General features: G+C 43.4%; 4 protein-coding genes across 7 annotated transcripts; 1 reads left to right on the top strand and 3 right to left on the bottom strand.

Annotated features, from left to right (window-relative positions):
- The first annotated feature begins 1,380 nt into the window (after positions 1 to 1,380).
- dzip1 (DAZ interacting zinc finger protein 1) lies at positions 1,381 to 11,508 on the top strand. 4 transcript variants are annotated; one of them, XM_041872540.2, is made up of 19 exons: positions 1,381 to 1,487; positions 2,244 to 2,387; positions 2,707 to 3,300; positions 5,791 to 5,830; positions 6,169 to 6,305; positions 6,419 to 6,565; positions 6,689 to 6,814; positions 6,897 to 6,959; positions 7,119 to 7,247; positions 7,527 to 7,575; positions 7,762 to 7,812; positions 8,057 to 8,116; positions 8,542 to 8,696; positions 8,915 to 9,119; positions 9,432 to 9,600; positions 9,857 to 10,266; positions 10,447 to 10,574; positions 10,744 to 10,906; positions 10,997 to 11,508. In XM_041872540.2, exons 2-19 carry the CDS (start codon positions 2,385 to 2,387, stop codon positions 11,074 to 11,076), a joined length of 2,709 nt encoding a protein of 902 aa, XP_041728474.2. In that variant the 5' UTR covers positions 1,381 to 1,487; positions 2,244 to 2,384; the 3' UTR covers positions 11,077 to 11,508. The 4 variants fall into 4 exon arrangements, with proteins under 4 accessions (XP_041728474.2, XP_041728473.2, XP_041728477.2 ...); XM_041872539.2 differs by having other exon boundaries at positions 5,746 to 5,830; XM_041872543.2 differs by having other exon boundaries at positions 1,382 to 1,487; positions 2,244 to 2,447; positions 5,746 to 5,830.
- A 99-nt stretch (positions 11,509 to 11,607) lies between these two features.
- Positions 11,608 to 14,078, bottom strand: cldn10d (claudin 10d). Its single transcript, XM_041872544.2, has 5 exons — positions 13,668 to 14,078; positions 12,450 to 12,611; positions 12,290 to 12,371; positions 12,080 to 12,187; positions 11,608 to 11,960 (listed from the first exon to the last, which is right to left on the bottom strand). The coding sequence occupies exons 1-5, from the start codon at positions 13,897 to 13,899 to the stop codon at positions 11,789 to 11,791; spliced, it is 756 nt and encodes a 251-aa protein (XP_041728478.1). The 5' UTR covers positions 13,900 to 14,078; the 3' UTR covers positions 11,608 to 11,788.
- Positions 14,079 to 16,756: 2,678 nt separating this feature from the next.
- cldn10e (claudin 10e) lies at positions 16,757 to 19,131 on the bottom strand. Its single transcript, XM_041872554.2, has 5 exons — positions 18,588 to 19,131; positions 18,111 to 18,272; positions 17,924 to 18,005; positions 17,682 to 17,792; positions 16,757 to 17,592 (listed from the first exon to the last, which is right to left on the bottom strand). The coding sequence occupies exons 1-5, from the start codon at positions 18,817 to 18,819 to the stop codon at positions 17,199 to 17,201; spliced, it is 981 nt and encodes a 326-aa protein (XP_041728488.2). The 5' UTR covers positions 18,820 to 19,131; the 3' UTR covers positions 16,757 to 17,198.
- A 2,061-nt stretch (positions 19,132 to 21,192) lies between these two features.
- Positions 21,193 to 24,043, bottom strand: cldn10a (claudin 10a). The gene is made up of 5 exons (XM_041872553.1): positions 23,710 to 24,043; positions 22,984 to 23,145; positions 22,819 to 22,900; positions 22,589 to 22,687; positions 21,193 to 22,014 (listed from the first exon to the last, which is right to left on the bottom strand). The coding sequence occupies exons 1-5, from the start codon at positions 23,927 to 23,929 to the stop codon at positions 21,858 to 21,860; spliced, it is 720 nt and encodes a 239-aa protein (XP_041728487.1). The 5' UTR covers positions 23,930 to 24,043; the 3' UTR covers positions 21,193 to 21,857.
- Between the last annotated feature and the right edge of the window lie 2,624 nt (positions 24,044 to 26,667).

Genomic DNA, 26,667 nt, shown 5'->3' with positions numbered 1-26,667 from the left:
CACCTTTGGGTGAAACTTGGACCTCTACGCATCATCTTCAACATGTTGTCCTTTTGCTGAACTGTGGAATGCTTCATTAGGATGCCACTCCACACCAGTATGGGCTTCATGCCTGCTCCTGGACAAGCCCCTGAGAGAAAAGTATCTCTGTCTGTCTGCCCGGGGCTATCCTGTCTGTCTGTCTGTCTGTCTGCCTGTCTGTCTTCAGCACTGTCGAGGGGAATTAAATCCTCTATTTATCAGGACCTCTATCTGCTGCTAGTGGTGCAAACTGGGGACTGACCAGGGAAATATGCCAGGAGCCACTGCTCAAATAGCGTCTACTGTCAGTCTACCGCAGCAGTGGCACTCCAACAGCAGGTTCAGCACTAGATGTTATCTCTCTTCCTTCTTTAAGCTGATGTGATATGAAAGGCACTCTTAAGATGGAAAGGACGAGTTTTAGGATAATCCTACTATCTAAACTCCCTTGTTAAATGCACAATGTGTGTGTGTGTGTGTGCCTGCGTGCATGCCTTAGTGTGCTGACTGGCACCGATGCACCCCACAGTGTCTTTCTGTCTCTTTTAACAAGGAGGTGCTGTGTTCTCTCCCTGCCCCCACAGCTGTTTGGCCTGACTGCCCTCAACTAAAACAGCTGACATGTTTCCCCTTGATAATAGTGAGTTAGATGTCCTATTGTCTGTGTCATGCTAATAATAGTGTGTAGAGAATTGGTGGGTCATTGACAGTGCACTCATGTAAATAATCTCAATATGGTCTTATTTTATTATGACACATCTAGACTGTGATTCCAAAGGACCAAATGAACTAAAATTTGTCTTACAAAATTGATAAAAGTATTATAATATAATAAAATCAATGGGGATACATTTTGCCAGAAATACTAGGCTTAATGGACCAAACAGTAACTATACAGACTTACCTTGAAAATGCCTCGTGCAAGTGATGCATAATCATAAAACATTAAAAATACATCGATTTACTACTGACATCTTCTGGTAGAACAAGCCACACATCTCTGTGGGTAAATTCATAATCTACACCACAAGGGGGAGTCCTTAAAACACTAAAAACTGTTCACGAACGAACACAACCTTGAGCGCAGCAGCCTGTCCTTTGCGCCGTTGTTTTTCTTGCCTATAAAAACAACGACTGTGGCTAAAAAGTAACGGCCAACAGCCAACAAAATGTTAAAAGCACTGTAGCTCTAAATATGCATATGGTGCATGCAATTGCGTATTCAGGGGGATATTAGACTAACACCCACATTTTTTAATCCCCCCTTTCCTAAATCTCAGCAGTTTGAGTTCCCTAATTCCCTTCCCCCTCTTTTGAGAGGGGAACACGATGAGCAGAGTCTTTGGAATGTGTGCAGCAGCTGCTACGTCATCGCGGTCTCTCCAGTTTCACTCCATCAGTAGATCTCGCAAAGTTTGAGTCTCCTGGAAAAACCGTTTTTATGGACTTTAAAAACGTTGCGGACGGTACGTTTGACTTCTAACTAAAACTTAGAATTTGATCAGAATGTTATTGATTTTATGAGATAAACTCAAAAGGCACATGCAAATGAAGTCCATGTTCAACAAGTTCGTTTGCGGCTAAATTAAATGTCCGTTAGACAATTAGCTAGCTAACTTATCTAGCTAGCTAGCTGACAGTAGAAGTACTCACGGACTGAACTCAACTCCATTTTGGAAAATACAGATGTGTTGGCTAGTTAATTTACCGGTTGCTATTTTGCTAATGTTTACAAAAGAAACGTTACTTAGCTAGCTAAAGAACAACAACGCTAGTAACTATTATAGCTTAGTTACATTTATAGCTAGGTAGCTAACTAATCATTTTATGTTGCTGAAATTAGCAGCAACATGCTGAGTTTTCAAAATCCAAAAACGACTTCTCCACATGCGTTCTGTTCTTTTGTTGGGATCAACTTGTCCCAACTTGAGCTGTTGAAGCACAGTGCCCGTAATTTGAGAGGGAAGCCAGTAGTGGGTGATGCAGAAATCTAGCTTCCAAAGAAGTTAGCTACCAATCAATCAATCATATTTATTTGGTTATTTTCTTTGACAATACATTAGTCTACATTTGATCTGGGGGGGGGGGAATACACATATCAGATCCGTGACTTCACAAAAACATCCAGTTCGCGAGGATGCTGTTGATGCTGCAGTCGCGTGCATTATGGAATCATTTAGGATTGTTTAGGTGCAATATTTTGATAACATGTGTCTCCCCAGGGAGCCCGTAAAGTGGGACGCGCCGGTCTGTCTCCATGGTGATCGAGAGGACGCCATGCCTCGGTGTCGCGGTGTACAGCTGAAGGGGGCGTGCACCAATAGGAAACGACTACTCGTTCTCTGTGTTCAATCTCATAAAGGATGGTAAGGACATCACGGCGTCGACTCGACATCAGTAGAATTGGGTAGATTATCGTCGAATACGTATGTAATGCTGAGCCTTTTTGTGTCATCATATGGTTCATTCATGTTCTAAGTGGTGGAATCCTTGCTTTTTTTCTTCCATATTCTCCAATCTGTGTTCATGCTCTTGTTATATTGCTATGATACTTGCAGAAGGTTTGTTTCTCCCTGACCTTGATTGAGATGCTGCTTTTCTAATCTGTAGCACACAATAATCTCTTCATTGTTGTCTGTCACACAAAAAAAGAATAACCTAGTATAAATGTCTTGTCTTTTTCAGCCATTTTACAATAACGTCTATTACCCGTACCAGCCAGAGACCCAAGGGACCCACTCATCAGCTGGGATCCCCTCCCTCCTAAACTCCCCCCTGAGCCAGCCCTCCTCCAGCAGCCGGTGTCCTCCAGCACCAGCCATGTCTGCCTCCACATCCACCACCATCCCGCCCTTCAAATTCCGGCCGCGGCGCGAGAGCGTAGACTGGCGCCGGATCAGCGTGGTGGACGTGGACCTGGTGGCCAGCGAGCTGGACTTCCAGACCCTGCAGGAGCACATCACAGGGGTGACCTTCTGCAACGTGGAGGGAGAGCGTTGTGTCCGCTGCCAGAGCCCCGTGGACCCGGCGCTGCTCAAGCTCTTCCGCCTGGCCCAGCTGACAGTGGAGTACCTGCTGCACTCCCAGGAGTACCTGACCCTGAGCCTGGGGGCGGCCGAGGAGAGGCTGCAGACCCAGGCCCGCGAGCACCAGCAGCTCCTGGCCCAGCAGCAGAAGCAGGCGGACCAGGCCAAGGCACTGAAGACGGAGCTGAAACAGAGGAAGAAAATCATTGCCCTCAACCAGCAGGCTATGATCAACATGACCAATTGCCATAAGGTACTGAACACCTCCTCACACCGCACGCTTCTTCTCAGTGTCGGTTTCCATTTGCATTGTACAACAGTCAGTCCCCCCACCCCCCTTCCTCCTGGGTCCCCCTCTTAGCCATTGTTCCCCAGGTGGTATTCAGAGCTGCTTTAGCTTTGTTCAATTGTCATTGTCAGAAAAGTGAGAATGCTAACAGGAGGTAATCTTTGTACATATCTACCTCAATTACCTCGTATCCCTGCACATCAATTCGGTACTGGTACCCCATGTATAAAGCCAAGTTATCGTTACTCATTGTGTATTTATTCCTTTTAATTTTTTTCTCTGCATTGTTGGGAAGGGCCCATAAGTAAGCATTTCAGTTAGTCTGTTAGTCTACCTATTGTTTATGAAGCATGTGACAAACACAATTTAATTGGATTTGGTTAAAATTAATTATTACATTTAAATCAGAGACATAGTATTGGAAATAGGTTCACCTCGTACTGTAGCTGTAATGTGGCCACTTTATAAGGATTGGTATACGTAGTCATTATCAGCCTTGTTTTGGGACCTAAACAATAGGATTGTGCTCTGAGCAGATGGCGTCAGCTGGTGATAATTAGACCTACTTCTTTTAATCCACTTACAAAAGGGTGGCAAGAGCCGTAACCAAAATGACTGAACCACCCCCCCCCACACCCTCATTCATGTTTCCATAATGACATTGGTCTCGTGTCAACAGGACGTTTTGATGTTCTTCTATTTTCTGCTCCAGAATTACCTTTGTTTCCACATTGAATGTATGCATTTATTGTACAGATGTAGAATAGAAGGAGATATCCTTATATTTTTTAATGGCATTGCTGTTGACCAGGGCCCAGCTGTTGCCAAGGCAACACCTAGTGTTTCATATGACTGAGCATTGTTGCTAGGTGAGAGTGCCCTCCCCGGCTAACAGGCGTGTTGATAACCGAGGCGTCAATTATTGATGGACCACCATGCATCTAAAAATAGACCTAGATGTGTTGATTGTTTCACACAGGTACTCAAATGTTTTGCATCAAGCTACATTTACAGATACAGAGTGTATCTGATACACAGTATCTAGCCTAATTGTCTGCAAAGCACAGAAATGTTTCCTAAATTGTAGTAATTTTATCATTCAAGAAACGTACTGCCTATTTCAGCCTGTGTGTTGTTAATGCAATCTAGAAAATGAAAGTTTTAGTCAGCTTTTTTTTTTACCGTCTCACACATCAAGACACCGGCAAACGGATGCCAACAGATACACAACTGCCTTGATTCTATCAATGACCAGACCTAATTCAATTTCACTAGCGATTTCCAAAGTTATTCCAGAGCAGCAATGCAATTACACAACACAACAACAAGGGTCTCTGTTGTAGGAACCACCACTTCCCCCGCAGCATGGTAGAGCACCAGCACGCGGTGCAACAAGGTATCGGTAGCAGTGCGGTTAAATTTGAATGAAGGCACAGATGCAGGCTGTGTTGGTGTCGGGCGTTAAATGTGGCGTGTGATGTGGTTGCTCCAGCGTTTAATCTGCCCTGTCTGTGACTCCCCCTGTGAGCTGGAGCGAGGTGACGCCAGGCATACGGGGTGTATCATGTCACTCACGCTATGAAGATCTGTCTCCCATGAAACAGTCACTAAAGCTTATTGGTAGATGGTATAGTCGCTATGAAGATCTGTCTCCCATGAAACAGTCACTAAAGCTTATTGGTAGATGGTATAGTCGCTATGTAGATCTGTCTCCCAAGAAACAGTCACTAAAGCTTATTGGTAGATGGTATAGTCACTATGTAGATCTGTCTCCCAGGAAACAGTCACTAAAGCTTAATGGTAGATAGTATAGTCACTATGTAGATCTGTCTCCCAGGAAACAGTCACTAAAGCTTAATGGTAGATAGTATAGTCACTATGTAGATCTGTCTCCCATGAAACAGTCACTAAAGTTTATTGGTAGATGGTATAGTCGCTATGAAGATCTGTCTCCCATGAAACAGTCACTAAAGCTTATTGGTAGATGGTATAATAATAATAATAATATGCCATTTAGCAGATGCTTTTATCCAAAGCGACTTACAGTCATGTGTGTATACATTTTTACGGATGGGTGGTCCCGGGGATCGAAACCACTACCCTGGCGTTACAAGCGCCATGCTCTACCAATTGAGCTATGTAGATCTGTCTCCCAGGAAACAGTCACTAAAGCTTAATGGTAGATAGTATAGTCGCGGCTTGAGCTTTGGGTTCAGATGTGTTAATTTTATACACACAGCCCAAGTAGCCTATTACGAAATTGGCCTTACGTTTTATCTATAAGTGAAGGTAGCAAACAACATGTATTCAGTTCATTGATTCTTTGCATGAAAAACTTTGCAAGTTGCCATGGTTCCAAGTTGAATGTACTGTAGATGAATAATTACATTTCTTTTTCTTTTCCTTTAGTGTCAACATTGTGATAAAGCCTTCATGAATTCCTCCTTTCTCCAGAATCATATGCAACGTCGCCATCCAGACGAGTACGACAGCCGTAAGTCAAGAGAGCTTTAAAAGGTTTGATCATCAGTTTAAAGAGAACGGTAGGGAAAGTAAGGTAAGAAGGTTTGATGCAGCCAACCACCCTGTCTCCCCTGACAGTCCCATAGGGTCCCAATGGTATGGGTGTCCCCAAGCTCACCACAGTGTTCCTACAAGGCCGGAAAACCAGTTCCTATGACATCCCAGTCTAGATTGCAGCAGCAGTAGACATGTCATTCACTCCCACACAGTCTAGCAGAAAGAGAGAGATTTATCTTTGAGCCCGGCCCTGAAACAGCAGTTAGGCTATCTTTTTCTTCATGAGTATGTCTCTGTAATTGTCTCTCTCAGAGTTAAGGACAGGCAACCAGAGGAAAGTGAAGAGCATTGCCGATGAAGAGGAGATCAGTCGGCTGAAAGGGCAGCTGAGTAAGACCACATCTGAGCTGGAGTCACAGAAGCAAGCCCTCTTGGCCAAGGCCTCTCAGGTGGGACAATAGGAACCGTGCTTGTTTCCATGGCGTTGATCAGCTTCGTTATTGAATGCAATGTTTGCATTTCTTTAGAGGTTTTGACCATTTTCATTCCCTTTCATCTGTAGGAAAGAGACCAGCAGTCCATGCACCAGGATTGGATGAGAAAGCTAGAGAGATGGAAGGAAGAAGAACACAGGAAGATAGAGGAGATGAGAGACGGTTTCCGGAGGGAGATAGAGATGCTTCACAACCAGAACGCTCTTCTTCAACAAGTTAGTCCACTACTCCATTTGTCAAAGCACTGACTTTCATGGTTCTGTGTCCAATTCAAACTGATGCGTTGGTGATTTGGTGCTGTAAGTCAGCGAGGTTTTTGTTTGATGGGATCTGTACAGAAAGTGGACCTCCAGAGGACCAATCCTGAGAGGAGGCCCAGTCCTGCTCCCCAACAGACTGACCAAGACATGGATGAAAAAAACAAGTTTGTGGTCCAGAAGATGGATCAGAAACACAGGAAACTGGTAAGCAGCTAAGCAGTGCTTCTTATCTTTAAATAATTCAAGTTGTGATAAAAACATTGATCAACAATTTATTTTGTTACAGGAGGAAAGGTTTACATCAAAAATTGAAAAAATGAAGGCTAACCATGAGAGCGAAAAGAATCAGGTAAGATATGGATGACGTATCTGTGACGTTTTCATGAAGAACACTGGTTAACAGAACTACTTGTGAGTTCTGTTGAATAGTTCATTAAAGGTCAGCAGAGAGCCTTGAAAGAGGCTGTGTGCTCTCTAACATCTATGTCTGTCCTATGTCTCTTCTCAGTGGCAGGATCAGTTTAGCAGGTTGGAGTCGTCTGTGGTGGAGTGGCAGCAGCAGAGCCAGAGGGAGAAGGAAGAGAGTGGCCAGCGGCTTCAGGAGCGCGACCTAATCATCCTCTCTCAGAGAGAGCAGGTCAGTTCACTCACCACCGGGGCAGCTGGGAATATGAGGAAACGAGGCGCCTGCTCGGCCCTCATACAGGAAATCCTGGATTGACGGCGCCGGATGGACGTGTCATGTTTTCATACGCTCATATAGTGTAGTCGACAGGGACGCTCAGACTTCATAAGCATGTTAAGGAGTTCACTTAAATTAGATTACGCCTTTGGGGTTCAACAGCAGGGGTTGAATACAAAACATAAAAAATATATATAATTTAAGTGTAGCTAATTGTACTGCTTCATTTCACAGATTAAGCACATGTCCTCAAATCCACCTACTAAAGTAGTTGAAGTTCCAGGTATGCATACATTTTCTTTGACTTTATTTTTTGTATTACTATGTTTATATTTGTGGAATTTGGATATTAGCTTGAATTTGGACATTAGCTTGAATTTTGATATCTTGAACTTGGATATTAGCTTGAACTTGGATATTAGCTGTTTGTAGTTCTGTAAATAACCTGTTCCTACTTTGTATGTTTCAGTGATCATAACAGCCCCAGCACCAGAACCTAAACCAAAGAGAGTAGTGAATGGTAAGTTGTTAGCAGGAGATTCTAACAACTTAGCTCAGTCAATCTAGACATCTGCATCCTTTTGTTTAGAGAAAAGGTATGCTAGCATGTAACCAGACTGTTCTGTCAGCGATCTCTCTCTCTGTTGATCAGACCTCCCAACTAGACACCATTAGAGATCAATGTTATAGTGCCCTCTACCTGAGTTCCCTCCTCCTAATTCCCGCTCTTGTCTGACCTCTGACCCCCTGTGCTGTCCAATCAGAGCAGCCTCCCTCTGCTCCTAAACTGGATCCTATAGAGGAGCTGTCTGAGGAGGACAAAGGTAACACAGTCTAGACGGCAGCAGCAGCGTCTGTCTGTCTGCTCGATGCATGCTCTCTGCATGGACGTGTCAGTCGGTCTGTGATGCCTGCCATGTAGTCAGTCGAGTCAGTCAAAGCCACATTGGCCCAAAAAAGCATCAAGATGTTCTCCTCCTCTGCCTGTCCCTCTGCAGAATCCTGTGGCTGTTAGCTGTAGTTACATCTATGGCACGGGTCAATGTAGATGGAAGAAGGGAAGCTGATATGCACCTCTCTCTCTCTCTCTCTCTCTCTCTCTCTCTCTCTCATCATTTTCATGCTTGCCCGGCCTGTCCTCTGAAACTACAAAGGCATCAGTGTTATTTTGAGTGTGTTATCAAGTAGACTATTGAGCTACTAAGCGTATGTGTGTAACTGTTCTGTACCTGTCTGGTGCTTGTCATAGACTGGTCCAGCGTGTCTGAGAAGAAGCCTGTTGTAAAGAAGCAGCCGTCTCCTGTGACCAGTGTCCTGAGGAAGAACCCCAACATCAAGAGGGAGCTGCGTCCCGCCCTGGAGCAAGCACTCCTAGAGAAGCTTGAGTCCCTGGGAGTCAAACCGGTACGTACTGTACCTTCATGAGTACAAATACACAAGTGCACCTTTTAACATCACACTCTGTAGAAGATCTATGCCGTCAAAGAGTGAGCCTGACAGAGCCACCGTCAAAAACGTAAAACAAATTGACTTCGCTAATAGACTTGAGGGATCATTTGTTTCCCCAGTAAAGAGAATCATTATGAAACGTTTTCCATTTTCTAATCTACACAACTCTGTAGGGGCTGAGGGGACTCCGAGGCAGCGAGTACAGTGATATCATGGCTAAGGTGCGCTCGGAGAGAGAGAGTGCAGCGAGGGACATTCCGGACTACTGGCGTCACCGTGAGGATGTGACTCACACACTGCGTCTGAGACTGAAGGACAAGAGGACGGGGAGTGACTCTGCCCCCGAGCAGCGGGTCAAACCCAAACAACCCACTCAAGGTACATGTGGGGAGTATGATGTCTTAGAACTTTTAACTCATTCCAGAATGTTAATGTGGTTTTTGCTGAGGGGTTCAAACCAAAGACACATTTCAACTCGTGGGTCTATGCCATTCTCTTGTGATAGTTTTCTGGCATGCTGCTGTTGACATAAAAAAGTCCCCCCCTAATCAATGTAACATTTAAGCCATAAGCCTTAAGCTCCTCGCAACATGAGTCATCTTCGTCACCATTTTAACCTACTGAGGCCTTGAGACGTCCTCAAACGAACTAATCAGCTAACTGCTGTTGTTGTTCTGTCCCTCCATACAGTGACCCAGGCCAGACAACGGTCCAGCAGCCTTTCCTCCAAGGTAACCCAAGTGATGTCAGGACCACCAGCAGCGCCTGCCAAACAGCTGCAGACGACCCCCCAGCCTGCCCCCCGGACCCTTACCAGTACCCTGCCCAAGACCACCCTGCCCAAGACCTCCACTCCCAAGTACGTAGCTAGTCAGAATCTCCTGCTGTTTGTCTTAATGCATGCCAGATAGACACCATGTCTAAAGAGACTACCTCACCACTGGCTTCATTTATGTGGTATCAGTTTCTTATCACGCCAAAGATATCGGGGTACATAGTCTGTTGCATTGAGAAGGATACCATAGAAAGTTGTCTTATAAGCTGTCTCTTACCTTATAAGGAAGTGATTGATTGTATGTTCTTTTCAAATGATGATATTGCCTTTGTCCTCATAGGACCCCTCCCTTCAGCTCAGACGACGAGTCATCATCAGAGGAGGAGTCTGAGGAGGAAGAGGAGGAGGAGCCACCTCACAAACCCAGACAGGAGCAGAGAGTCCCTCATCACAGAGCCTCCCAGCCCAAACCAACACAACCCAAGACCACCCCCCATCACAAACTCACCCAGTCCAAACCGGTCCAGGCCAGATCAAGCCAGCCCAAACCGGTCCAGCCCAGGACCACCCAGGCTCAGCCATCTAAACCCCAGCAGCCCAGAAGCACTGCGGTCAACACGACCAAGACGGCAGTCACTGTGGTAGAGAGCGAGGGAGAGTGGACAGAGGGGAGTGAGTTGGAGGAGATCGACACACAACAGCTCCAGAACTACAAAGACCAGAATGGGAACGTACAGAAGACTACAAACAGTAAGAGGGACTTTTGTTGTTTTTACTGCTGGTTTACTCCTTTGTGTGGTATTAAGTGCTCATTTCAGATAACAACACACATGCCCCAAGTCTGCAGCCTTTTCTTTTTTAATTGTGTGTGTATTGATAACTGTTGCCATATGTTTTTATGTGTTGTGGTGACCATATTTGACTTTCCAGATAACCTGGTCAAGGACTTGACTAAGAGCCTGGAGAAGCAGCTTGCAGACAGAGGACCAAAAAAGCCACTAGGGGGAGTGAGCACCTTACCAGAGTGGAAAGACAAAGATGTTGTACGGGAACTCAAGGTGAGAAATCCTCTCTAGTCTCCTCTCTGCAGTGTCATCATCAACTCAGAGTAACATAAGACCGAGAGAACAAACAGAAAATGTGCGGACGTCAGAATGTTCCATTACCTTTAGTATCACACACTGTAACTGGAGCTTGTCCAGCTAATCATGTTATGTGGTGTTTCAGTATACAAACGAGGAAGATGAGGATGACTGGGATATCTCCTCGTTGGATGACCTATCGGTATCCGCCCCCGTGGGCAAGCCCACCGCCCCCGTGAGGAAGAGCCTGGACTCAAACAGCACTACCAGTGTCTGGGGAACCTCCACTGGGAAGGGACAGAAAACAGGTCAGTCTCACTCACTCTCACAGCCCCGGCTCCATTCAGTTCCCTTTATCCTTCACCTTCAGCCTCTGATGATGTTTATCCATTCCCCAGGTCTGAATGAAGCAGGAACCGGCAGCACTCTGAAGAGCAGCCTGGTCTCTGTCAGCGACTGGAGTGACGATGATGTATAGCATTATGGAGGTGATACGGGTTTACAGTTCTAGAATGATAAAACTCAATATGATGTCCATAGGAATGATTTGGAAGACAAATATACTTATACATGATTTACGATGCTGTTAGAATATCACTATATCATATAAAAGAGACTTAACAAAGAGATCATCTATCTCTGCTCAGGACACAGTGTATCTATAGAGATATACACCTATGACAGTGGTAGCCATCTGCCTTGTGGCAGTTTTCAGTGTTTTTATTTAATATAAAGATGATATATTAGCTATAGATAATTGTCACCTTAAGAGGTTTTATGAAATGTGATATTGCACTCCATGTGAGGTACTTGTATGATTTGTGTCAAAACAATTTACATTAAATGTGTAAGACATTTGTGTGTCCTATGAAAGAACAGGTCAGAAAATGTGTTTTTGTATATAAAATATTTATACATGCTATACAAGCAATAAAACATTTTTTAAAATTCAAATTAAAACTTTTATCTCTTTCCTTAATGTCAATTCAGTTCAAAATGTTCAAAGGAAAACAGTGTAAACGGAACACAGTTATATGTTAGTAAAACAGTCATACAAAGGGTATCTTCAAGGTGTAGGTGGTGAGACAGTTACCAAATCAAATTGATTCAGTTCCTACAATGTTTTCATGGTATCTAACGACCAATGATATGAAGCAGTGTATTTCCTGCAGCACAGGAGCTACTGCAGCTCACAAAAAATCGTCCCTGCTATATGTCCTAGTTGTCCTGGTCTTCCTGCCGGCTCTGCTCTCTTGGAACAATTGTGGCATTGGAGTCACTCTGGAAGAGTTTGGCATCATGTATGTGCGTCTGGTCTGAGCTGTGGCATAGGATCTAGGTCTGCGGGGCCTTTTCTTTGAACTGGAAGACGGAGCAAGAGAATTGTGAGATGATGAACGAATTCGAAAATATACACAAAATATATTCCTCTGATGCAATCTATTGTCTGAGTGAAGCAGGAATTTTGTGGAAGGTATTACGTCGAGCGTAGACCCTCCTTTCCAGAGAAGAAACTGAGTACGAAACCACCGGTGATGAGCAAGAGCGAGCCTCCCCAGCCAATAAAAATCGCTGCTCCGATTTCAAATCTGAAGAGCAAAAATGAGAATGCATATACTGTATACTTAACTACTTGAAACCAATGTTGTTCTAGTGTGTTCCAACAGTCTCACTGAAAATTATCCACTCACTTCTGTGCCTTGAAATTCGGATCCACAAACTCTGATCTTACTTTGTTACCCCACAAGGAGTACACAATCAGGCCAGCAAATCCTAGGAGGAAAACGGCTATTATCATCATATCACTAATCACTTCGGTTACTAATCAAGTACTCCATAAACATATCTTACCAGACGTCAGATAGGTGATTCCCCCGGCGAAGGTGACCCGTGCGTTGGCGAGCTCTGACCCTCCAATCTTGGTGCATTTCATCCCTATCAGTGTGAGGACTCCAGCGAAGAACCCAAGGATGACAGAACAGATCGACAGAGCCCTAACCGCGTGGAGGAACACTGATGCAGAGAGTAGAACACTCAGTTAAACAGAGGAAGCTACAGTACAGGACTACAGTTATGTATTATATACATTTGAGTATACCAAACATTAGGAACCGCTTCCTAAAATTGAGTTGTACCAAACCCCTTTTGCCCTCAGAACAGCCTCAATTCATCAGGGCATGGACTCTACAAGGTGTCAACAAATCCCGTGTGGCTCAATTGTTAGAGCATGGCGCTGGCAAAGCTAGGGTTGTGGGTTCGATTCCCATGGGGGACCAGTATGAAAATATATGCACTCACTACTGTAAGTCGCTCTGGATAAGAGTGTCTGCTAAATGACTGAAATGTGAAATATATAAATGTGTCAAGCATTCCACAGCGATGCTGGCCCATGTTGACACCAATGCTTCCCACAGTTGTGTCATTGGGGGGTGGCCCATTCTTGATACACACAAGAAACTGTTGAGTGTGAAAAAGCCAGCAGTGTTGCAGTTCTTGACACAAACCGGTGTGCCTGGCACCTACTACCATACCCCGTTCAAAGGCACTTAAATCGTTAATCTTGCCCATTCACCCTCTGAATGGCACACATACACAATCCATGTTTCAATGGTCTCAATGCTTAGAAATCCTTCTTTAACCTGTCTCCTCCCCTTCATCTACACTGATTGAAGTGGATTTACCAAGTGACATCAATAAGGGATCATAGCTTTCACCTGGACTCACCTGGTCAGTCTATGTCATGGAATGTTCTTAATGTTTTGTGTACTCAGTGTATGTTGGAGTTTGTGGATTCCACTCTATGGGATCACTACTTCCATCTGCAAAATGTTGATCATGATGTTTATATTCATACTTCTGCTCTGCCCCATTGTCTGCCTGTAATGTAGTACTGCATAAGAGCATATGCTAAATGACAATCAACTGCACCGAACTGCACTGAAGATCAAGATATCAACCCTCCCAAGTTGTAAGCATCACCATCCAATCATGTATCATCAGATGCACAGTGTCCATATTAGGACAGAATCACACATCCATGGAAGTTGTGACAAGCTGACCAGAACATACCTGGTAGTGCCAGCATGGAGGGGTACTCTTTGCAGTCGGACACCCCCGTGGAGTCTGAGACACAGTCCTTCCAGAGGCTAGAGAAGTAGATGCCGGTGGTGAGCACCATGCTGCCCACTTCAGACCAGGTCCAGTACTCTATAGCCAGGGTGGAGCAAACCAGAATCCAGCCAGCCAGACACGACACAAAGCAGCCTATCTCCATATACATCATCACCGTCCTGTGCTTCATGATGATGGTGATAAGGAGGATGCTCTCCTTGAGCTTGGCAGTGGTCCCGAAAAAAATATATAAATGTATGAAGAGGATTTACCAGAGAAATGGGTGTAGTGAACAAAGCTGGAGTGGAGTTCCAGAGACACTAAGGGATCTTTGGTCATTGGAAGTCGAGGTGCAGCCAGACACTTGCATTGTTATCTCACTGATGCCTCCCAGTCAAGCCAGCATTGTGGAAGTTTGCCTTATCTCACAGGGTTTTGCTCAGTAAGCAAACTTCTATTTTCCCATGATCCAGGGGGAGATAGTGTCAGGGATGGGGAGTGATGAAACTGGTTCCCACCCTCCCTCCCCTCATATGGGGGTTTGACTAGGTCTCCCTCTCATAGCCCTTTATCTCAAATCACAGTGGATGAACTGCTCCATCCCAGCTAAAGTCACAACATAATGATGCATGTAACTGATTCATATCAATATTTTCTGGACAAACTGATAATGATCTATGTAATGTAACCTATAGAGTAGAGCCGTGGAGAGTATCCTAAAGTAGATCTTTATTGAACAATTTGTTTTGCTACAATAATTAAAATACACTGCTCAAAAAAATAAAGGGTACACTAAAATAACACATCCTAAATCTGAATGAATTAAATAATCTTATTAAATACGTTTTTACATAGTTGAATGTGCTGACAACAAAATCACACAAAAATTATCAATGGAAATCAAATTTATCAACCCATGGAGGTCTGGATTTGGAGTCACACTCAAAATTAAAGTGGAAAACCACACTACAGGCTGATCCAACTTTGATGTGAAGTGGACAGTTTGATTTCACAGAAGTGTGATTGACTTGGAGTTACATTGTGTTGTTTAAGTGTTCCCTTAATTTTTTTGAGCAGTGTATAATTTTTTAATGAAAAATAACATTAAAATACACATGGAACAGTTACATGTGAAAAACTGAAATCACAGTACAACATGTACATGTCCCACGATCACAACCATGTATTCACTGTAGAGGTGGGACTTGTTAGATCCCTTTGGCGCCTGTGACTGTAAGGACTGTTTTGATTGGCTGTTTTCTCTAGTTGAGAATTGTCTGGTGAGGGGTACCATGGGAGATGTGGAGGAGGGGGCCTATTCCATCCTGCTATAGAAATGATATTAAGCAAATTAAAGATATATTCAGAAAACATGCACTAAAAGTTTACGCAAATCACAGTGTAGGCTGATAACTGAAATGTACTGAAAGAAGCATGCGTATGTGGTGATGTATGTAAATTATGCAGGTATGCTTATGCTTGTACTGTACATTTAACCTTTTTGAATGGGCTACTGTGAATACAGTGGCAGAGAACAGAATGGTTCCTAATATGATGAGGAAGCCTCCCACTAGGCCAAGCCAAAGAGCAGTTCCAATGTCATACCTGAGTAGAGAAAATGTAGACGAAATACAGCTTGGCATTCCCATACAGTTTGATATTCCAACATCTTCCCTCTCAGATTGTTCTATTTGCGACATTACCCTAGTTTTGATGGGTCTGCTTTGGCGTGTAACAATGGCTGCTGCAACTGTGTTTATAAACAATAACTGGCGTTGTCTGAGACGCCTGCATGATGATGCGTCAGGGATCAGGAACCAATGACAAGGAAGAAAAACATGTTTATGGTCGGGATGAGGAAGTTTAAACCCTCTAAGGTATGGTGATTTGTATGTGTCCTGAAAAAGGAAAGTTACCGCCAATAAAATGGAGAGAGGCAGCTGTTAATAGCAGTTTGTCATTGGTTCTGTGGTTTCCTCCAATGTAAGTGCACTCCATTCCAACAAAGCCGAACACAGTTCCCACCAGCCCCAGGGCTAAACCAATCATCACAAGTCCCCTCACTCCCTGGATGTATGCTGTGTAACGCGTACAGACCTCATTGCTTTGGAGGCTAATTCATTCCTGTAACATTATGTACAAAATTAATCGAACCTAGCTTAGCCAAATAAAATATATTGCAACTATCATGTATCATTGTATTAGTCACTATGTATCACAGCTGTGGTAACCTGCCAATATGCTTTAATTAATTCAATTCAATTTAGAGAAAATGTTATATTAAGAGACACTGCACCCATAAGACTCCTGATTATTCCACACAGAGATACCAGATACCAGACGAGAGATTCCAGTACTCAACCCACGTTTCACCGTCCACAGAACCCCAAAGTCCACACAGTTGACCACAGCGGTGGAGTCCTCAGAGCAGTCTTTCCACAGGTAGGACCAGAACCAGGTCACTCTGACGATGGATGACCCACTCTGGCTGCCGACCTGGGCCACCCTCCAGTAGTCGATAGCCAGGGTGCAGGCCACAAACACCCAGCCCAGCATGGACACCACGAGGCCCAGGATCTGAACCAACCTCCTCCACATTCCTCTGTCTGGACAGGTGGAGAGGATCGCTCACAGGGACTACAGAGTGTAAGTTACTGGAGCTATTACAAGGTTACTGATTTTATCCAATCTAGTCACGGAATTCACAAAAATGCATCCACTAAAAATGATTCCATATTTATTTAGAAGAGCACAAGATAGGAGCATCGGTCTGTCAGCTGTGCGGCATATCACTCTTGGTTTAAATAGGAAACAGTGCCCGGGCAGAATTGAGTGGCAACACCAAAAACAGAGACTGTTTGCAGGCAACCTCCCTGACTGCTTTGGCAGGTATGACCGTGCCGACAATATCTAAAAGAGTTGGTGATTATTTATATATCTTAAAATATCTTGATTTTGATTAGACTACAGTTGAATAATTTGAAAATGGAGAACAAAACACAACACGGAGTCAGAGAGAGCTTGCTCAAAAGGTAGAAAGGCCCTGCTTTAATGACATTATCAATAGCAATACATGAAACAATGAATGTGATGAAGCAGTTTATTTGATGATCGTGAAACACTCTCAGGAAACAGGCCATTAGATACAGAGACTTTTCCCCACATACAGAATCACAATTGGATCATCATTGGGCTGTCAAACGATTCAAAAATGTAATCGAGTTAATCAAAGGATTTGTTGTGATTCATCGCAAATTCAGAAATTCAGAAATTGAGTTGTCCAAAGTATTTAGGATGTTTTCAGTGTATTTTGAAAGCTTTCAGACAATGCGATTAATCGCGATTAAAAAACATGAATGCACTAAAATTCAAAAAGTTAACTTGAGTTAAAGGATAGACTCTGACAGCTCTAATCATCATATACAGTATATACAATTGTTACGTCAGTTCGGTCCAGTCAAAATCCCAGATACTATGCACAGAACCAGGTCATATGTAGGAGTTTTTGATAAACGGTTCTCTCTCGCTCCTCCTTGACCCACTGGATAAAGAGGACACTGTTCTATTGCTGCCGCTGCTCACCTCAGAGTGTATTGACCCATGGGACCTCGATGAACGACCAGACGTCAAAGACCCACCGTCAGATTTCGAGGACTGCCCGGAGTTCGAGGACCGTCCAGATCGCTCTGACACGCGACCGGACTGACCAGACCTTGAGGAGATGGCAGACACATCTGAGTGTGCAGATTTGGAAGAAATCTTAGATGCAGATGCAGATGCAACCTTGATCTTTGAGGTGATCTGGGATACTGGGGACTGTGCTGTGGTGGACTTGGCCTGGTCACACTCAACCTCGGGAAGTTCAGGGATGACTATAGTTTTGCTGGGAGAGATAACATACAATCAATGACAAGTGTATTATGAATAAATCAATAACTATTCCATGATGAGTATGGCTGTGCTTGTACTCACCTCTTGTCCTCACAGAGCAGTTTGCACACAGAGACCAGGTAGAACCAACCCCCTGTCATATGGAAAGCTGATCCCACCCAGCCAAGAAACAGAGGAGTCCCCAGGTCAAACCTGTGTGTTAGAGGGAGGGAGGGAGGGAGGGAGGGAGGGAGGGAGGGAGGGAGGGAGGGAGGGAGAGCACATAAACATTATCTTGTAACTGAATGGAAAAACCTGCATCCAATTTATAAAAGTCAACTCACTTTAATCCATCAAAATAGGGGTTGAAGTATTCCCCAGAGACGTATTTTGCGTAGACAGCATATCCTGACGCAGCCAGTATGCCTGCATAAGACGAAGTAAGTCAGTCAGCTACTCTCAATCTGCTACAGTGTGCATCTACCAGGTTGTTTTCACAGAGGGAGAAGTCAACTGAAAGAACATGTTTACCGCTAATGATGTGACAGACTCCTCCAGTGAAGATCTTCCTGTACTTAGCATTGTCCTTGCCCCCGAGGAAGGTGCACTCCATCCCAATGAGACTGAGTACGAACCCCAGCATCCCCAAAGACAGAGCACCCATCAGCAGGCCCCTCACAATCTGGATGTGGTCTGGTTGATAAGAACACAACCAAACGCATGGTCACATTTTACACTACAGTAGGCTTTATAACTTCAGTGGAATAACCAATGTCACTGTACTGAAAAAGTCTAAACTCACAGAAGTTTGTCTGCATTGCTTTAAAGGGTACAGTAATAGTCACATTTGAACAGAATTTGTTTTAAACCCTATTTTTTGGGGGGTAAAATAAATTAACTTAACAAGACTGTCTTCAGATGTGTCCCTCTTGTTGATATACAACTTCATATCCACCATAGAAATAGAAGTAGAACACAGTATATTATGCATATCTCTATGGTACTTACTGTCCACGGACCAGAGCACAGGGAAGTCTTGGCAGTTGGTGACAGAAGTGGAGTCAGTGAAGCAGGCCTTCCACAGGTTAGACCAGTACCAGGCCACCTTGATGACAGCCGAGCCGCCCATGCCCCCGATGGACGTGATCTTCCAGCCCTCCATGGCGATAGAGCACGCCACAAAGATCCAGCCCAGCACTGTCATCAGGAAGCCCCAGATCTGCATCACGCGGATTTTCATCCTGATACTCTGGTGTGTGGAGTCAGTCTATATGCTCTATATCTAGATAACCCTCAAGTTGTCTTGTTATGACTGTCTCTTATTATTATGTCTCTGTTGTGTTTCTTTTCTCAAGATCTGACTTATTGGGGATTCCTTTTTCTCTCGTCTATACAATGGTGTGTCTCCTTGGTGGAGCAACCATACAGTGGCGTCTGAGTCTCCTGCTGTGCTGTGATGTGATAGAGAAGAAACCTGCTCATCCCAGTCAGACAGTTTGGTAGCAGGGCTCAGTATGACTAACGAGACAGTCATGTTGTCACTCTACCTGGTTGTCACTTTTCCCATACTGCATGAGGGTGGATATGGGTGAGTCTGTTGCTGCTGAGGTTCCCAGAACCTTGTTTGGGTGCTAAAAATGTTCACCTAAGCGTTTATCTCAGGTTTCAAAAACATCCATCTCTATGTCCCAAGCTGATTCCGTGGGTTTTGATTTTATTTGACTAATTCTGAAAACATTTATTCTAATGACATAAACATTACCTGGTATGGCCCAATGCCTAGGGCAAAACCTTGACCTCGTCTCAAGATATATACAGTAATGATCTGACCTTAACTAGTTCAATAAGAATTCATTACCTGAGGAATTACAACTTCAGAGTCCGTTGAAGCGCTTCCATTGTCCGTTGACATTGCCTCGGGCTGCGGTAGGTTATTAGCTAGGTGTGCTGCCTGCTTTACTTATATAATTAAAACATAACGTCTTTGAGCTCATATAATTAGGCTCTCTCTGATGGTATTAGTTGCATGGGGAGTGATGGATTTTCTTGTGGTGAGTGAAGATGAGAAGGGTCTTCTTTGTACTGAGTCCCTCGGCTTATTGGCAAAGTTACTGGCAAAGTAGATGGGACATTGGTACGGACGCACTGTTGTGATGCCTGGACCTATACGGTGGTGATTCAGGCTGTGTCATGCTTTTAATTAGTGAAGGGCTAATAACAGAGAAAGAACAAAAGCGCTGTTGTGTTCACTTGCAGGGCCTCACGTTAATTATGGGTTGTTAAGAACAAATACATGCTGTATAATAAACTACAATATCATTTAAGAAATATTAAGTAAGATTCCATACAAAGATGATGCATACACATTGTTTGAATTTCTATCTGTCAATAGTTTCATTCTATGGTCCTGTAAATAAAGTATAGATATACTGCTCTCTGGTGGTGTCTTGTTGAAATACAACCAAACTGTGCCTCAAGCGCAGTCAAAATCAGACTCAACTTGTGTATTTTGTGCAGAAAAGTACTTTGTTTTGAATGTTTAAAAGTAGTATAATTGTCCATAATGGATTTTCTGGCACAAACAAACTGCTGTAAATTTGGCAGAAATTAACTGCTTTTGGGGCAAGGATTCTGCTTGTGGCCTTCATTTTTGAATTTAGAATCTGATGTAACAAAATAAATATTATTTATGGATGCTTGTGAATCATGTGAGCCTTCTGATGCTTCAATCCATACAAATGAGGAATCTTAGACTTATTCCATACAATAAAACAGTATTTTTTATGTGGTGCATTCATCTCTTGATTCATTCTGAAAAATATGGACATCAAAATGTGAAATCACTCACCATTATTGATTTTGTCTATAGATGTCTGGTTATGTTTTCCCCTCATCCAGACATAATAGTGTAGTCAGAGTAGGTCCTCTGACCATCCATCCAGAGCTGTGGGACACCCGACACCTGTTTACGGATGCACAGGACTGGAACATGGAGCACGGGGTGGCTGCCAGCTGTAGCTCCATGCCAGCTGGTGAGAGTCTCCCGGCTCGGAGGGCCAAGAGGATTTACGTAACAGGGTTAAGGTTTCCATTGATCAGAAGGTGGAGATAGATGGCAGACGGTGGGGGAAACTTCCGATTCCCATATCCGAGTCTGAACAAAGATAAACTGGGGCAGGCCTGCTGTTGATTGGTAACTCTGTGATCAGTCGAGACAACGGAAGCCCCTTTCTGTCTGTGGTGGCTGGTAGGGGGCCATCTTTCAGTGTGAGGTATATTGCAAAAATACAAGAACTTGACACAATGCTCTCTATTGACTCTTCCTTCATCTAGGCTTCACTTGTGGTCTGCTAAAGAGTGACAGCATATGGCAGACATGCATTGGGTCCACAGTTGAGTTCCAGAGGTAGTTGTTATGAGGTACTCATACAGAGGTCTATGTCAAAGTGATAAACCCACCAATTAAAAAGTCCACTTATTCAATCCCCATTTTCTTTATACTTAATTAATGTTCTTTCATCAGATCATTCAGAGAAAATTATCACTGAATTCCTTCTTGTTTGCAAAAAAAAATGTTTATTGACATTGCCACTGATTACAACAAATTGGGAGATGTATAGGAATTAACCAATTTAGTTAAATTTAGTTTTTAGATGATCTCAAACAGACACATATTCCTGATATTTGTTCTTGAGGCATATCTAATGAACAACAATGGATTTGGAACAGTACCAGTTAGTTTGTCCCTTCAAGGTGACCCAGGAGTTTAAATTGTGATCCTAGCCAAACCGAATTTCCTGCCCTGCGAAGAAAACAAGTTTATCTGATTTATTTTGTTGATAGCCCGTTGACAGAAGAGACCTATTACCTAATGTGGTTTTAGAGAGGACCCAACAGCTTGCCTATTTCCTCTTGCTGATTTCAAGGGTTATTTCCACCAGCATTGTTTGTGCCACAGGGGGTGACATCATTCAAGTAGTCAGGTATACAGCTGAGGCACAGGGACAGTAAGGACAGTCTCCTTTGGCAGAGAAGATATCAAAAACGATGTTCTATGTACAGTGCATTGGAAAGAAGTGCCATATTAAGGAAAATAAAAGCAGGTAGCATGCATCACACCCTTAGGTAATGTAATCCCACAGGAATCCGTCTCAATAAGGAATTGGGGTTCTGGTTGAAGAGGTATGAAAAGGTGACCTCATCAAGCTTAGTCCAAGGGTCAAATAGTCCATGGTCACCTCATATGACCATATGGCAATGCCAGTGATCCGTCCATTGTCACACATAGGCGTTCTTTCCAAACTGCCTTGAGTGTTCTGCTGGGTCTCGGGGGTCTGTGGAAACTGGCGATTTGTAGAAACTGTTGGCAGACTTGCTGGGTTTGTGACGCTTGGTTACCATGGACGTAGCGCCACTGTAGGAGTACTCTGCTCGACTAGAGGAAAACACTAAGGGTTACTCTTTTGAGATATACAGTGTCCTCATTCCATTTCCATGGTGAAAACAGTTCTAGTTCAGAAGACTAGAGAAGTCTCCGGATCTAGGGCAATTGTAGTCACGGTTATAGAAGAAGTCTGTTACCTCATCCCACCCCATACACCAGTTCCCTAGGCCCCCCACCCAAGGTGACTTTCACATAAATACATTGATACTATACACAAAGAAAACATTCAGTCATCAACATACAGTACATGTCCTTATACTGTTATCACTATGAGACAAGATGTTGACAGTGATCCCTTGATATCCCAGTACTTAAACAACTTAATTACAGTTCATATTAAACTGCTTCATTGACTTAGTGAGTGACAAGCTTTACGATCTGTGTACTCTATTATGGATAACTTTAGATTTCTGTATCTCAGTCGACATGATGTTGAGAAATGTACAGTACTTACAGATTACACAACATATTGAGTAAACGGGAGGGAGAAAAAACACGTCTATCAAAGTAATCATTTTCTGTAATTGATCATCATTTAATGAATTGTAGACACAAACAAACTTGCCTGAAGCCCTCTGACAAGGAGAGGCAGAAGATAAGTCCTCCTAAAATGCAGAGCACAGAGCCAGCCCAGCCGATGAAGAGCGCTGCGCCCAGTTCAAACCTGGCAACGAGAGGACGGGCATAGCCAGTAAAGCCAGTGACCAGTTAATAAATACATGTGCTCACTGCATTTCATTTGTTGACATGCAGTACAGTAGGACATTAAGTAGCACAGTTAAGCTGAACACTTACTTTTGAGCAAAAAATAGTGGGTCAAAGAACTCTGATGTGATCCTGTGTGCGTACAGGGAGCATGCAGTCAAGGAGCAGAGCCCTGCAGAGAAAACAGAGAGGACTCAGCTCTGGTCTAAATAGCAAGGAGTAGTTCAAAAAGCATACAATATCATTAATATTCACCATTGAGTATGAAGTGAAGGCCTGAGAGGCCTGCTAGTCTGGCCTTGGTGGTCTCTGAGCCTCCGATCCTAGTACACTTCATTCCAATCAGGGCCAGGGTGGCTCCAAAGAACCCCAGGCACACAGACGCGATCATCAGGCCCCGACACACCTGGATATATGCTGGGTGGGTGCGTGCGTGTGTGCGTGCGTGTATGGGGGTGCGTGCGTGTGTGTGTGTGTGTGTGTGTGTGTGGGGTGCGTGCGTGTGTGTGTGAGGGAGAGAGCGAGAGATAAAGAGACAGAAACACTGAGTTATCTCACACTTGTAAAAGTGCTCTGACTTTCTCAATTTTCCTCTTATTGCCACTGTAAAAGCATTGTATCCTCAAATGGCAGCTTGAACACCCGGTTCAAATGCTGCTCTGGCCTCTGGTAGTATATGTTTTAGAGGCTCTTGGGCTTAATCCGACAAACCAATAGGGATATCAAATTCCAAATACCACTTTTTTCAAAGCCAGCCATTCATCCCAAGAGGACGGATGCTCAAGATGTAAGACATCTGTGATTAGGTGAAAGAAATCACACACACACATACCTCCATTACAATCCCAAACAGACACACACACGCATGCGCACACACACACAAGCACACACACACACACACAAAAAATACACCTAATCACATACAATTACAACTATACAACAGGACAACAAAAATAGCAATCAGCTCAAGTTTGAACTGACCATCCAGAGCCAGCATGGAGGGGAAATCTTTACAGTTTGACACTCCTGTAGAATCGGTGACGCATGTCTTCCACAGGTTGGACCAGAAGGTTGCGGTGGTGATGACCGTCCCATCCACGGAGGACACCTTCCAGTAGTCAGTAGGCAACGTGGAGCAGACCAGGATCCATCCAGATATGGTCAGGATGAAGGCAACGATCTCCATGGCCATGTTGCTCATCTTCCTCAGAGAGTTCTGTCCTAACTCTTCTAGAGCTGGGTCAGGTAAGCTGGTAAGCAGCAGTTGTGGCAGATGAGGCTGTATGTCTGTGGAGCTAAGGATAGTGGATGGAGAGCAGAGCAGAGAGCCAGTCCAGGATGAATGATTAGGAGAAGAAGTGTGTCAGTGGTTAAGATGTCGTAGCCTGGTTTATGCTCAACAGGGAGGGCTCTGTGTTCAAGCCTCTGCACCTCTACCTTTGGACCAATCCCAAGGATACACATCACTCACTGACACACACACTGACACACACACACACTGAGTCAAACACACACACAAAGACACATCCGCTCTCTCTCACACGCATACCCACCCACCTACCCATCCACGCACACACACACACACGTCACTCCACAGTAGTCATTTGAGTGAGAGGAGGGGGGTCAGGGAGTGGATCAGTAGGAGATGGGGCTAATTGAAAGGATTTGAAATGTGTGTTAGTGGACAGGAAACAGGGCGAAGACACTGACATGTGTATGACAGAAAAATGGACAATAAGCAACTGTTCGACATATAGCTAGAGGAAGACTGTTGTTCACTCGTTGCAAAGGTTCGTTTCACATGCTATAAATGTTTCATACATGTGTTATAAATGTTGCAGTTATCTGGTGTTCAGTAGGCCTATCTGTTGACTCATAGCCCCACCCAGTGGAGAGAAAATAGTAAATATTAATGCAACCACATGGGGGTGTACTGAGCCATGATGCAAAACACTTCAGTAGGAGGGTTTCCTCTTACTTTATCTGAAAATATCCAGATCAGACTAACACAGGATTGGTGAAAGCCATGGGCAAGTATTCACCAGTTCATTTCTTTCACATCAGTGCAGATGGAAGGAAAGTCAAGGTTGTTTCTGGATGTTGAAAATTTCAGCAAAGGCCAACATGTCTTGACATGTTTGTTTATTTTTGCTGCAGAAACGTTTTTTTCCTGTGGATAGGGGGGGTTTGGCTGTGGGACATGAAACAAGGGAATAACAGTGAGGGGGGAAGAGAGAGAGAGAGAGAGAGAGAGAGAGAGAGAGAGAGTTTGATAAACTCCCTCATCTACTGGGTGAAAAACCACAGTGTGCCATCACAGCTGCAAGATTTGTGACCTGTTGCCACAAGAAAAGGACAACCAGTGAAGAACAAACACCATTGTAAATACAACCCATATTTATGTTTATTTATTTTCCCATTTGTACTTTAACTATTTGCACATTGTTACAACACTGTATATATACATAATATGACATTTGAAATGTCTTTATTCTTTTGAAACTGCTGAGTGTAATGTTTACTGTTAATATTTATTGTTTATTTCACTTTTGTTTACTATCTACTTCCCTTGCTTTGGCAATGTTAACACACGTTTCCCATGCCAATAAAGCCCTTAAATTGAAATTGAATTGAATTGAGAGAGAGGTCCTCTGTAGCTCAGCTGGTAGAGCACGGTGCTTGTAACGCCAAGGTAGTGGGTTTGATCCCCAGGACCACCCATACACAAAAATGTATGCACGCATGACTGTAAGTCGCTTTGGATAAAAGCGTCTGCTAAATGGCATATTATTATGTATTATTAGAAGAGAGAGAGAGAGAGATCACACATATTGTCCTTAGTTTCCTGTTATTGTGGCTGTGTCTTCCTGTGGCCGGTTACATATTGACCAGAAACTCTAAGTCCAGTTTTATATCAAAGACCAAACAGAATGACAGTAAAATCTCAATCAGTTTTTTATTTGACCACGTTTTCCAAAAACTGTTAAATGTCTACTCCGAATTAAGATTCAAATATGTCTGTAGAAAGAATCAGCTTTGATATGACATCTTAAATTTGAAAAAAAATCTATTTTGGTTATTGAACTACAGTAAGTGAAGTGGATTAACACCCGGTAACAGAACGATGGTAACAGAATGACATTATGGGTCCCTGATCTGTACTATACAGAAATGCATAATTATGAATGTCATTCTATTCATGGTGATGTATCCTGAATAGGTACACAAAGGTAGAAAAATGTAATGTCCGCATGTTTGGTTATTATTCTACACACTGGCTCCGCCCCCAAACAAGACCAAATTTGGTTGTGCCGGACCAAATCTGTACCAATCATAGATGTCTATGTTTCATAAGTTTGGACATCACAGTAGAGCACAGTAGAGTACAGTACAGCACAGCAGAGTAGAGTACAGTAGAGTAGAATAGAGTTCAGTAAAGTACAGTATAATTAAATACAGTAGGCCTACAGTAAAGTACAGTAGAGTAGAGTAAATTATACTGTACTCTACTCTAGTGTGCACTACTCTAATGTGCTGTACTGTACTAAACTCTACTTTAATCTACTGTACTGTGCTGTACTGTACTGTATTGTACTAACCTATACTTTAATCTACTGTACTGTACTGTATTGTACTAACCTATACTTTAATCTACTGTACTCTACTGTATTGTACTAACCTGTACTTTAATCTACTGTACTGTACTGTATTGTACTAACCTATACTTTAATATACTGTACTGTACTGTATTGTACTAACCTATACTTTAATCTACTGTACTGTACTGTATTGTACTAACCTATACTTTAATCTACTGTACTGTATTGTACTAACCTATACTTTAATCTACTGTACTGTACTGTATTGTACTTACCTATACTTTAATCTACTGTACTGTATTGTACTAACCTATACTCTACTCTATTGTTCTTTACTGTA

This window comes from Coregonus clupeaformis, chromosome 16 (genome assembly GCF_020615455.1).
Source record: "Coregonus clupeaformis isolate EN_2021a chromosome 16, ASM2061545v1, whole genome shotgun sequence".
NCBI lineage: Eukaryota > Metazoa > Chordata > Actinopteri > Salmoniformes > Salmonidae > Coregonus > Coregonus clupeaformis.
The sequence above is the reverse complement of the archived record's forward strand: the minus strand, read 5'-3'. Positions and strand labels throughout refer to the sequence as shown.

What these genes read in the sequence shown, in the direction of transcription:
- dzip1 (XM_041872539.2), top strand. An exon ending in AGAACGCTCTTCTTCAACAA is followed by an intron (nt 6,566 to 6,688) that starts GTTAGTCCACTA and finishes GGATCTGTACAG; the next exon opens with AAAGTGGACCTCCAGAGGAC. An exon ending in CCCAAGACCTCCACTCCCAA is followed by an intron (nt 9,601 to 9,856) that starts GTACGTAGCTAG and finishes TTGTCCTCATAG; the next exon opens with GACCCCTCCCTTCAGCTCAG.
- cldn10d (XM_041872544.2), bottom strand. Translation starts at nt 13,899, where the DNA reads ATGAAGCACAGGACGGTGATGATGTATATGGAGATAGGCTGCTTTGTG. An exon ending in CTCCATGCTGGCACTACCAG is followed by an intron (nt 12,612 to 13,667) that starts GTATGTTCTGGT and finishes TCTCTGCATCAG; the next exon opens with TGTTCCTCCACGCGGTTAGG. An exon ending in CCGAATTTCAAGGCACAGAA is followed by an intron (nt 12,188 to 12,289) that starts GTGAGTGGATAA and finishes TTTGCTCTTCAG; the next exon opens with ATTTGAAATCGGAGCAGCGA.
- cldn10e (XM_041872554.2), bottom strand. Translation starts at nt 18,819, where the DNA reads ATGAAAATCCGCGTGATGCAGATCTGGGGCTTCCTGATGACAGTGCTG. An exon ending in TGTGCTCTGGTCCGTGGACA is followed by an intron (nt 18,273 to 18,587) that starts GTAAGTACCATA and finishes CTTATCAACCAG; the next exon opens with ACCACATCCAGATTGTGAGG. An exon ending in CCCTATTTTGATGGATTAAA is followed by an intron (nt 17,793 to 17,923) that starts GTGAGTTGACTT and finishes TCTAACACACAG; the next exon opens with GTTTGACCTGGGGACTCCTC.
- cldn10a (XM_041872553.1), bottom strand. Translation starts at nt 23,929, where the DNA reads ATGAGCAACATGGCCATGGAGATCGTTGCCTTCATCCTGACCATATCT. An exon ending in CTCCATGCTGGCTCTGGATG is followed by an intron (nt 23,146 to 23,709) that starts GTCAGTTCAAAC and finishes GCACCCACCCAG; the next exon opens with CATATATCCAGGTGTGTCGG. An exon ending in TCCTTGTCAGAGGGCTTCAG is followed by an intron (nt 22,015 to 22,588) that starts GCAAGTTTGTTT and finishes GTTTTCCTCTAG; the next exon opens with TCGAGCAGAGTACTCCTACA.